The 12077-nt window shown below is 43.0% G+C and overlaps 1 protein-coding gene across 2 annotated transcripts in view; it reads right to left on the minus strand.

Moving 5' to 3' along the window:
- Positions 1 to 727: 727 nt before the first annotated feature.
- Positions 728 to 12077, minus strand: part of NUP37 (nucleoporin 37) — an 81952-nt gene continuing 70602 nt past the window's right edge. For both annotated transcript variants that reach the window (XM_075344712.1, XM_075344713.1), the window contains exons 9-10: positions 5078 to 5171; positions 728 to 931 (exon numbers count right to left, since the gene is read on the minus strand). In XM_075344712.1, the coding sequence (XP_075200827.1) occupies positions 818 to 931; positions 5078 to 5171 (208 nt within the window). In that variant the 3' untranslated portion in view covers positions 728 to 817. The remainder of the gene's footprint in view (positions 932 to 5077; positions 5172 to 12077) is intronic.

Raw genomic sequence — 12077 nt, forward strand, 5'->3', positions numbered from 1 at the left:
CATCTGGCTTCCTCTGATAAGTAGTTCACTGTCAATAGACATTATGGTACGGGTGGGGTTCCCTTTTTCAGCTCTGCTTCATTTAAAGGTAATCTGTCACCAGATTTTTGCTCCCCGTATGAGAGCAGCATAATGTAGAGAGAGAGACCCTGATTCTTGCGATGTGTCACTTACTGAGCTGTTTGCTGTGATTTTGATAAAATCAATGTTTTCTCTGCTGCAGATCTAGCAGTTATACAGAGCTCATGAATATGCTGGACTACCTGACAGCACGCCAAGTAGTCCTCTAATGATAATCTACTGCTGATTATTCAGTGATTTTATCAAAACTACATCAGGATCTCTGCTCCTACATTATACTGCTCTCAGATTAGGTGGCAAAGTATGGTGACAGATTTCCTTTAAGAACTCTGATTCTGTCACAATTGCTATACCCAGTAATCTAAGTGATACTTTGTTGGAATCGGGGTCTCTGTCTCTAAGTTATGCTGCTCTAAAGATGAGGTAGTAAAAATCTGTTGACAGATTCCCTTTAAAGGTATAAAGAAACAAACAAGTCTTTGAAAGGACAATTTATTCAGAAACGGTAACATTTAGAGCAATAACAATGCTGCTTTTTTATTTCAATTTAACTCTATTTTATCCGGATTTAGAATATATAAAAGTATACCGCAAAATGAAAATCCCACTTGTCCTGTTAAAAACAAGAATATACAGAGCATGTGCAAAAAATATCAACCTTTAAATAAAAGCTAGTACATCTGTAAAGTTTCCTGTGGTTCTTCAGCCATAAAACAGCTTAGTCCATAAGGGAATATTACATTTCGGTAAGCCAAAAGAAAAGCTTGCGGTATCCTCCAACAACACAGAGAGGTAAGGACCGGTGCCAGCTAAGTCCCGAACTCACAGGGGCTGAACCAATGAGGATGGGCTGAAAGATAAAAGTGTATATGGTAAATATCTACACTACTGACTACTCTCCATGTGAACAGCAGATCCAAATGAATGTGAATATACTGCGTCAGGCAGGTGGCATCATGATAAACTTGTATCGGTTGAATATGTTTATCAGTTTAAAAAGAGAACGGTAAACTCTACTTTAATAAATAGTACTAGGAACTATAAGAACTTTATAATAGCAGCTTAATTTGATAAGATATATACTTTCTCCACTTATGAGCCACTTCTCCCTCTACCACCAGAGGTCATCATTCACTCTGAAAAAAACAGTTTAACTTCTAGCCTTGTGATGGACTGCCAGCACAGTGAGGTGTCAGGTTACACCGCCTATTACAATCTATGGACAGGTGAGCAGAGGAGAGAGGAGCAGGGACAGAAAACAAGCTGAGGGAAACACAGAAATATTGCACTGAGCTTTTACCACTCCCTATAACTGGATTTAAATGTTCATAAGGTCAGCAGTGATGTATGATTTCCTCCATGTTGTTGCTTTGGTCTGCTAAGGAAGGAAGAGCAGGATTCCCTCTCTTGTGCTATGTTGTATATCAGACATCACAGCATCTGGTCTCCATTCACCAGCTGAGTGCGCAAATTAAGAGTTAGAGCACACAGAGGGAAAACTGGTGAAAAGATGCTAGTCATAACAAGAAATAAGGTTATTCTTCTTGTATACATGCAAGACAGGTTCTTCTGAACAGTTACCACATAATATTAAGGAGAAATAGTCTGGAAGGCAATTTTTGTGTTTCAAATTTCAAGCACTGAAGCCTTATTTCTTCTAATGAATAAAAAGGAAGAGACTTATGAGAGTACCAGGGACCATTAGAAGTTTCTGACCACTGAGACCCTAAAGCTGGGTTCACACATAGCGACAACGCCGTCGCTGTTACGTCACCATTTTCTGTGACACAACGACCTTGTAAGTCGCTGGCTGTTATGATCGCTGCTTAGCTGTCAAACACAGCAGACGCAGCAGCGATCATAACGACACGCGTCGCTGTGCTACACTGCTTAGCGCTGGCTCCCTGCACTCCTAGCTACAGTACACAATCGGGTTAATTACCCAATGTGTACTGCAGCTACATGTGCAGAGAGCAGGGAGCCGCGCACACTGCTTAGCGCTGGCTCCCTGCACTCCTAGATACAGTACACATCGGGTTAATTACCCGATGTGTACTGCAGCTACATGTGCAGAGAGCAGGGAGCTGGCACTGGCAGCGTGAGAGTGGCGGACGCTGGTAACGAAGGTAAATATCGGGTAACCAGGGAAAGGTCTTCCCTTGGTTACCCAATGTTTACCCTGGTTACAGCTTACCGCAGCTGCCAGATGCCGGCTCCTGCTCCCTGCTCGCTTCATTTCGTCGCTCTCTCACTGTCACACACAGCGATGTGTGCGTCACAGCGGGAGCGTGACGACCAAAAAATGAAGCTGGACATTCAGCAACGACCGGCGACCTCACAGCAGGGGCCAGCTCGTTGCTGGATGTCACACACAGCGACAGCGACGGAACGTCGCTGCAACGTCACAGAAAATGGTGACGTAGCAGCGACGTCGTTGTCGCTGTGTGTGACACCACCTTAATAAGTCAGACAGTCTGTCTTATTGTAAGGACAGACCATCAATGATTAGAAAATGACTTTATGGTTCTGATGAAGAAGCCAGATAATGCCCTATTGTGCTCGTTTGTCTCCCACAGTCTTTTCTCTGGGAAACATGGCAGACATTTTTACAAGAGGACTGTAAAGGCCCAGTCACACACAACGACTTACCAGCGATGCCGAAAACTATGCGACTTGATAGGGATCGCAGGTAAGTTGCTGGGAGGTCGCTGGTGAGATGTCACACAGTCAGACCTTACCAACGATGCAGGAACAATACAGGTCGCAGTAGCGACCTGTATAATGATGTCTGCAGTCACTGTGACCCTGTCACACAGTGTCAAACACAGCGATGTGTCCTGCCCAGCAGGACATCGCCTTTGAAGGAAATGGCCTGGACCATTCTGCAACGACTAGAGATCTCACAGCAGGGGCCTGATCGCTGGTAGGTGTCACACATAACGAGATCGCTAACGCATCACCAAAATGGTGACTCAGCTGCGATCTCAGCTGCGATCTCGTTATGTGTGACAGTACCTTAAGTGCACTTTGCCGAAGGCGTGGTATGTTATCATAATCACAGACGATTATTCCTAAACAGAACCCGATATTTCCCACATCTGTGACGGTCCTGCTATTTGGGACTATACAAAGTTCTCAATGGCCTCAGGGTATTGGCAAAGCTGCAAAAAATAATTGCAGAAGTGAGAATAAGTTTTCTCTTATGATATGGTTATCAGGCTTTAGATTTACTGGTAGCAACACAAAATAAAGGAATGCTGAACTAAATGGCTCCTTACATAAGAGGAAGGCAGCACATTAGCACACCACCAAATGTAGAGAAACAATTACAGTGCTGGCCAAAAGTCTTGGCACCCCTGCAATTCTGTCAGATAGTACTCAGTTTCTTCTTGAAAATGATTGCAATCACAAATTCTTTGGTATTATTATCTTCATTTATTTTGCTTGCAATGAAAAAACACAAAAGAGAATGAAACAAAAATCAAGTCATTTATCATTTCACACAAAACTCCAAAAATGGGCCAAACAAAAGTATTGGCACCCTTAGCCTAATACTTGGTTGCACAAGCTTTTGCCAAAATAACTGAACAACCACTTCTGGTAACCATCAATGAGTTTCTTACAATGCTCGGCTGGAATTTTAGACCAATCTTCTTTGGCAAACTGCTCCAGGTCCCTGAGATTTGAAGGGTGCCTTCTCCAAACTGCCATTTTGAGATCTCTCCACAGGTGTTCTATGGGATTCAGGTCTGGACTCATTGCTGGTCACTTTAGTAGTCTCCAGTGCTTTCTATCAAACCATTTTCTAGTGCTTTTTGAAGTGTGTTTTAGGTCATTGTCCTGCTGGAAGACCCATGACCTCTGAGGAAGACCCAGCTTTCTCACACTGGGCCCTACATTATGCTGCAAAATTTGTTGGTAGTCTTCAGACTTCATAATGCCATGCACACGGTCAAGCAGTCCAGTGCCAGAGGCAGCAAAGCAACCCCAAAACATGAGGGAACCTCCGCCATGTTTGACTGTAGGGACCGTGTTCTTTTCTTTGAATGCCTTTTTTTTTCCTGTAAACTCTATGTTGATGACTTTTCACCAAATAGCTCTACTTTTGTTTCATCTGACCAGAGAACATTCTTCCAAAACTTTTTAGGCTTTCTCAGGTAAGTTTTGGCAAACTCCAGCCTGGCTTTTTTATGTCTCAGGGGTAAAAAGTGGGGTCTTCTTGGGTATCCTGCCATACAGACCATTTTCATTCAGACGCCGACGGATAGTACGGGTTGACACTGTTGTACCCTCGGACTGCAGGACAGCTTGAACTTGTTTGGATGTTAGTCGAGGTTCTTTATCCACCATCCTCACAATCTTGTGTTGAAGTCTCTCGTCAATTTTTCTTTTCCTTCCACATCTAGGGAGGTTAGCCACAGTGCCATGGGCTTTAAACTTCTTGATGACACTGCGCACCGTAGACACAGGAATTCAGGTCTTTGGAGATGGACTTGTAGCCTTGAGATTGCTCATGCTTCCTCACAATTTAGATTCTCAAATCCTCAGACAGTTCTTTTGTCTTCTTTCTTTTCTCCATGCTCAATGTGGTACACACAAGGACACAGGACAGAGGTTGAGTCAACTTTAATCCATGTCAACTGGCTGCAAGTGTGATTCAGTTATTGCTAACACCTGTTAGGTGCCACAGGTAAGTTCCAGGTGCTGTTAATTACACAAATTAGAGAAGCATCACATGATTTTTCAAACAGTGCCAATACTTTTGTCCACCCTCTTTTTTATGTTTGGTGTGGAATTATATCCAATTTGGCTTTATGACAATTTTTTTTTTCTTCATTGAAGACAAATTAAGTGAAGATAATAATACCAAAGAATTTGTGATTGCAATCATTTTCAGGAAGAAACTGAGTATTCTCTCACAGAATTGCAGGGGTGCCAATACTTTTGGCCAGCACTGTATATTCCTATCCATAGCATTAGTGTGAGATTGTCTTACATGTGGGTGCCCTAAGTGGTGGATAAGAAGTTGAGTGTTCATCTTTCCCGGACATCCAGTTGTTGCAAATAGGTTTTCATTACATTTAGACCACCTACAAGAAGATAAAAAAAGAAAAAAGTGATAAATGCAGGACTCAATGTTATAGTCTGCAAAGGTACAATATTACCTTTTCATTCCAGAGATGAAAGGTTGTTCTGTTGTTTTTTACATTACGAGCATTTTTAAGATAAAACAGTTTTACTGGCAAAACGTTTTTGGTATTTTATCATATGTTTATTTTGAAGGTTTTTTTTTTTTTTACTTATTCCCATGGGAATTTAAAGGGAACCTGTCACCAGATTTGGCGACTATAAGCTGTGGCCACCACCAGTGGGCTCTTATATACAGCAATAAATTCACAAAATTTCCCAGTACAAAATTTTATTATGACAAAATCATTAAAATTACACGTAACTGTGCAGGAAGCAAAAATACACTAAAACATATGTAGACAAACAGTGCAATCCTTCGTTTATAATATGCAAAAGGTTCAGCTTATCAATTCATATGAATTCAATAGTATAGGGAAAAAATCCACCCTTTTAAATCCAGCCTTCCATCATATAGACTCCAATAACTGTAACAACTAATATTAGACAGATAGATAAAAAAATATATACATATATTGGTTATAGAGTAGTCTCAGATATACTCCAGAAGGCAGGGTTGAACAGAAAACCGTATTTACACCATAACAGCAGTATTCAAGAGGACATAAGATGTATACATTATTATTATTATTATAGCGCCATTTATTCCATGGCGCTTTACAGTGAAAGAGGGTATACGTACAACAATCATTAACAGTATAAAACAGACTGGTATAGGAGGAGAGAGGACCCTGCCCACGAGGGCTCACAGTCTACAGGGAATGGGTGATGGTACAATAGGTAGGGACAGAGCTGGTTGCGCAGTGGTGTACTGGACTGAGGGTTATATATTATTTGTAAGGAAATCCACAATAATCAATACTTAGGTTCATATGTTATAGAAAGTCCTTTACATATATTGTGTATACACTAGGCGAAAACCCCTATAATCCAGAATTCAGCATCTCTGTGGAAATCTCCACCATTGATAGTCCACTTGCTGTATGGACAAAATCCTCTTTATGAGAGAATAGACAATAATTGCCCGCCTCATTCTAACATGCTGTATATAAGAGCCAGGCCACTGTGTAGAACGTAAAAATCCTGTTATAATACTCACCTAAGGGGCGGTGCAGTGCAGACCGGTCGGATGGGTGTCTCTGTTCTCTGTTACAATGCCTCCTCTTTCGGCCATCTTTGTCCTCCTTCTTCTGAAGCCTGGGTGCATGATATGTCCTACGTCATCCACACTAGCCGCCATTGAGGTCCTGTGCAGGCGCACTACAATACTTTGATTTGCCCTGCTCAAGTCAAAGTGCGCCTGTGCAGGACCTCATTGCCGGCGAGTGTGTATGACGTAGAACGCGTCATGCACCCAGGCTTCAGAAGAAGGAGGACAAAGATTGAGGAGGAAAAGAATCCAGCTCTTGAACATCCGATTTACTTCTTTAATATTTCAAGTGAATTGCATTATAAACGGATCAATAACGCATGAGTAACATATCCATCTACACGTATCAAGTGCACATGCTTATCAAGAGAACTATACTAAATTTCCAACTGGAGGTATTAATAAATAATATTCTTATTGCACCTACTTTATTGGGATACGATCTTGGAGATGGGAATACCCCTTTAATTTCTCCATCTTTTCCATTGTCTGTCAGTGTATATTGGACTGTACTTGGATGACATCTGAGTGCAGTCTGATGATTTCCACACACCAAGAGTTGTATGGGTGTGTGTCATCCGATGATAGGATGCACTTGCACCATGCTGCAATTTTGTTTCTCAAACCGAATCGGTATGAGGGAAAAAAAAAGCACAAAGTCGGCACTGCCCAACAGTATAACATTGGGACTAGTGATATCTAAGAAATCATCAGATACCACTTGGCCATGTTATACATTCGTGTGAGCAAGCCCTAAGGGTCTTGCATCTCTATGCAGAATGCAAGACCCTTCTACTTGTCATTTCATCATACGTGAGTGTACAAATAGGTTCTGAGTCCTATGGTGAATCATGTTCCATCAGCTCTCCGGATGTTGTCACACAGTTTTTCTTAATTTTTACTGCTTTTTGGTTAACAACATGTATGCAAAATACTGACCAAATCAATGCTGTGTAAAAATACCACAAAAGGTAGCAAGTCCACAGACCTGCACTCTTGCAATCAGATGAGAACACAGTTATATGCACAATGGTGACAATTTACAAAAACAAAGAAATAAAACAGACTATTCAATAATGAACACAGTGTCAGATTGTGTAAAACCTAATGAAATGTCATGTGTGGGATTACAGGTGTAAATCAAGCAAAATCTGAGACACATCCTAGAAATAAAAAAAAATGTCATACTGTGCCACACTTCTAATGAGTTCTGCACACTAAATATTACATCTAGAGCATTGGTATTGTCTGAAATCTGAATCTTTACCTTAATATGATACAAAAAAAATATCTGACCCTTATATTGTAGCTGCACTAAATGTCACGACTTATTACACGTTTTTATGTCTCTGGTAGTCAAATGATGATGATACTCCTAGTTAAAAAGCTCTACTGGTTCACGATCAGAATGTTATGATCATTGTGTGTGACGCGCCCCAGGTGTCTGGGGGGGGGGGGGGGGGGGGGGGGAGAGGTAACTCGTCACCCGGCCGGTGTAGGTTTGGGATAGTACAGCGGCCTGGCCCCCGATTCTGTGACCCCGGCGGTGTCAATAATAGGGGGGATGGGGATGTGGAGAAGGTCTTCATGACGCCACCTATGGTGTGTGGCCAGTATTAGCCGCCACTGAGGGAGGTCTTCTCTGGGGCGGATGACAACACAGCTCGGATGGTACAGCTCTCTACAGGCAGAGCTCAGGCCCCAGGGAGGATGTTGGGAGTAGTTGCCTATGGTGCAGGGGTGTAATGATGGGAGCGCCGACAGTGATGGGACGCAACGGAGCTTGCAGTCCAAGTTCTTTACTCACTGAGATGACACCACCTTTAGAGTACCGTGCTTTGCTGTTATGGGCTCCAGCCGATCCCGGATAGTTCAGAAGTCAAGGCCGGTGTTTCCTTTCAACTAAAAAACTCCTTAGTCCGACGTAGTCCACAGGTAGAGCAATGTCAGCTCTGCTTCATCACTCTGTGCAGATCGAGAAGCAGGCTGACAGTGAGGGGATGATTCAGTTAACAGGACCTTCGATGACATCATAACCTCCACCCCAGCTCCTGCGCCGTGGAACGGGTCACTGGTGCCTGCTGCACTCCCCGTGGACCTTGGGATCCCCCTTCTTCCTAAGGACCCAGGTCGAGCCTCCAGCTCCGGACCGCGGGCCCCTTTCTATTCTTGTGACTTCTTACTGACGTCTGTTCCTTAGTCCGACCTGGCGTGGACCCCCGCCTGGTGCTACCTGAATTGTGTGTGAGATGGCTAATACTTCCCTTGAAGGTGCCCCGACTCTTGAATTGCTGAACTAGTGGCAAGAGGTCCCATACGTCATGATGGCCACACCCCTGGCACCTACCCTAGCCCAGTCCCAGTGAAAGAGTTCCCGCGTTATGTGTTGAATGTATGATGGTGGTTTACCGGTGATGACCTTCTCCATATCCGGGATGAATACTGCACCCCGGTTGAGGTGCAGTACCAGGTGGCACCTGAAGTCACAGGGGCACCACATGTGCAATGTTGCATATAGTGGATCTGCAGCTCGGTCATAGTCACTGTTTCTACAATTCTGCTAGCTTGCATTACATTTCCTCCTCCTGCTTTAGATCAGTGCTGAGCATAGAACTTATTTAAGAAGCAAGCTTCCTAATACAGACACAATATCAACTTGCAATTCCCAGTTTAGGTATGTTATCGTACCTGTAACCCCTCCCATTCTGTGTTTATATAGCTATCCCTCTCAGTAAGAAGAAAGTGAAGGGCTGCACCATTTGGTCCTCATTCAGACATCTGTGATTCATGGATATGTTATATCAATGCTTTTCTCATGTAGTAAACATATGCACTAGGCTATATGGCTGTTCACATGTCCATGTTTTTTATGGATCATGTCTGCAAAAAAAAAAAATAATTCTGCGAGATCACAGTTTTTGATAAAAGTCTTAGATCAAAATTACCCCAAAAAGTCTATGGGTCTGTGCAAAAGCGCATGGCTGGCATCAATGTACAGTCCATGTGCAGTAGTGCGGTCCCAGATTAATGTTGCAATGGGCAGGATACTTTGCAGTATTATTTTACGAGAAAACTACAGATGAAATTCTAAAACAAGGACGAAACTGATGAAAACCCGATCCAAAACATTGAGGAAACTCAATTTTTTTTGTGTACCAGTCACTGACAACTGAGTGAGGTTTTAGGTCTATTCCTACTCTGCCAAGTGAGTGAAGCGTACAGCATTAAAGTGAATGAACACCATTGTAAGATTATTTTTTAGGTCATAAAATTAAGATTTTTGGTACTCACCGTAAAATGTCTTTCTCATGTCTTCATTGGGGAGCACAATAACTATGGAATAGTCTGCTGCCACCTGGAGGCTAACACTATTACGTACATCCTAAATGAAAAATCGCTCTGTCCTCACTGACTATATATTGCCTGCTAGCATGTGGCCTCCTCAGTTTAGTGAGAAAGCAGTAGGAGAAGCCAAAAAATTAAAGCATGAAAGGAAATTACTCCAACTAAACCCAAAGAGAAAACTAAAGTCAATGCATGCTCGAACGGGTGACCAGGGGTGGGGTGGGAGTTGTGTGCCCAATGAAGACTACGGTATGAGCAATGAAGACTATGAGAAAGATTTTATGGCGAGTACTAAAAATCTTAATTTCTCAGTTGCTTCATTAGGGGGCATTGTAATCACGGGAAGTCCCAAAGCTGTTCCGGGCGTGGGAATGAAAACCAAATATATCATTACTACAGAAGTATTCCGCTCGTGCTCAAGCTACCAGCTGGGCAATTTCTGTCTGTAGTATCTTCCTGGCAAAACTTGAGTCTGCAGAAGCAAAGGTGTGGGTCCTGTAAAATGTAGAAAAAGTATACACCTATGACCATGTAGTTGGTCTACATAGTCCCATAACAAATGTCTGGTGAAGAACAGCTGAGGTAGCTCTTACAGTTCAAGCACAGTCTTCCCTAACCCTGAATATAGAAGCACTAGTACCTGGCCTATAAGCGTTGCTAATGGCTGATTAATAATCGAGCAATGGTGGGGTAGCAGCCTAGAAGCGGTTAGACCTCTGCCAGAGCATAACAGGATGACCCACAAGACATCCGAACACAACTGTAAGAGACTGGTAGAGCTGCAGAGCAAGAACTATATCAGACTGTGAGAGAATATCTCAAGGAGATGAGGCGAAGTAACTAAGGGAAGGAAAGCAAGCCCCTCTTTAAAGTGAAAAGGCGGAGAACTCCACTAAGGTGAAATGAATGAGTCAAACACCGAAACATACTGTCCTGGAGAAGGACAAGAGAAAAAAACTTACTACATAGCCGAACTGGAGAGATCTCTTTGAGCAGCACAAAAAATGGGGAGAAACATAGGGCAGCAGGACTCTATAGAGCCATTACAAATACTGGGGAATAATACAAAGGCTGCGACTCTTCCCTGCCCAGACAGGCAGTCCTGACTCCTGGACTCTAACATAAACTCATGCACAAATTAAAAAGGAGGCTATTGCCATACGAGCGCTGCCTATAGATTCCCAGCTGTGTTAAATTAAATGTCAGAAAAGGGTTTTTTAAGGCCCCTGTTCCATAATCCTAGTCTGACAAACCTAATCTGAAAAGCCAAGAGCCTTCCGGACTACGAACCCGACAGTCCTGCCGGTGAACAAAATGATCAAAATAAATATTCAGTCCAAAGTGGGAAAAGAGAATCCTGCCCTAGTAAAGAAAGAACAAGATTCCTCTGGAATGTGGAAGAGCCCAGATGCCTGTCCTGACCACTCACCTACTGGGTGAAGCTATAGTGTAGGCAGTAGGCTTCTACTCAAAGGTGTAAAATTTACAAACACCCTGGAAGTCGATTGTCTGAATGACTTGTAACAACATTAACACTTAAATGAGACAGAGACAGCCAGAGCACCCATAGGAGGTGCAAAGAACTAGGATAAGGTAGAGACCAGGACAGCAAAGAGATTAAATCAAGTACTGAACTAACCGCCTCAAAGGGAGGCCTCAATAGACACTCAATGCAACTAAAAAGTAGCACCCTACTCAGGAAGCATCAATTCTAGAGTATCCTAATCAATCATCCCATGCTGCCAAGCAAAAAATATTTGCTGGTAAGACAGTAACCCCGGCCACTAGAATTAGAGGAAATATTCCAACTAAAAACTGTACTCAATCAAAGGCAGCCATCCTCCTTTAGCGGAAAAGCTTGAGCAGGGATACTTGCACTACTAAAGGGATGCCCTAAGCTGTGAGGTCTCTTTCGGAGACAAAAATACTGTCTGGAACTTGAGGAAATGCACAGAAGACCTGCAATGCTACCAAACAAAAAGGTTTTTGTTCTCAATTCTAGGTTAATAATACCCACCTACAGAGATCCGTTCACCTGAAATACTCCCTGCCGAGGGATTTAAATTAGCTGGACAGACACACCAAGGATGAGGCTAAAGTACCCCCTGGTCCATGTGTGCAAGCTGACCTACCAAGTAGTCTTCACTAGACGGTGGCTCATCCTCGACAGTCGTCCAGGTGCCAACTGGATTGCCTGTATATTCAGCCATACAAAAGGCCTCGCTTGTGCTAATGGCTATTGAGGAAAAAATGGTCAGAATAATGCCTGTGCAACATGCCAAATTTGCAGTCTCAGTTAGCTTGAGACTCCTCATTTAAGAGGCATCTGCCCTGGAAAGTAGTCAAGGTCCCC

Source organism: Anomaloglossus baeobatrachus, chromosome 4 (assembly GCF_048569485.1).
Source record: "Anomaloglossus baeobatrachus isolate aAnoBae1 chromosome 4, aAnoBae1.hap1, whole genome shotgun sequence".
Lineage (NCBI taxonomy): Eukaryota > Metazoa > Chordata > Amphibia > Anura > Aromobatidae > Anomaloglossus > Anomaloglossus baeobatrachus.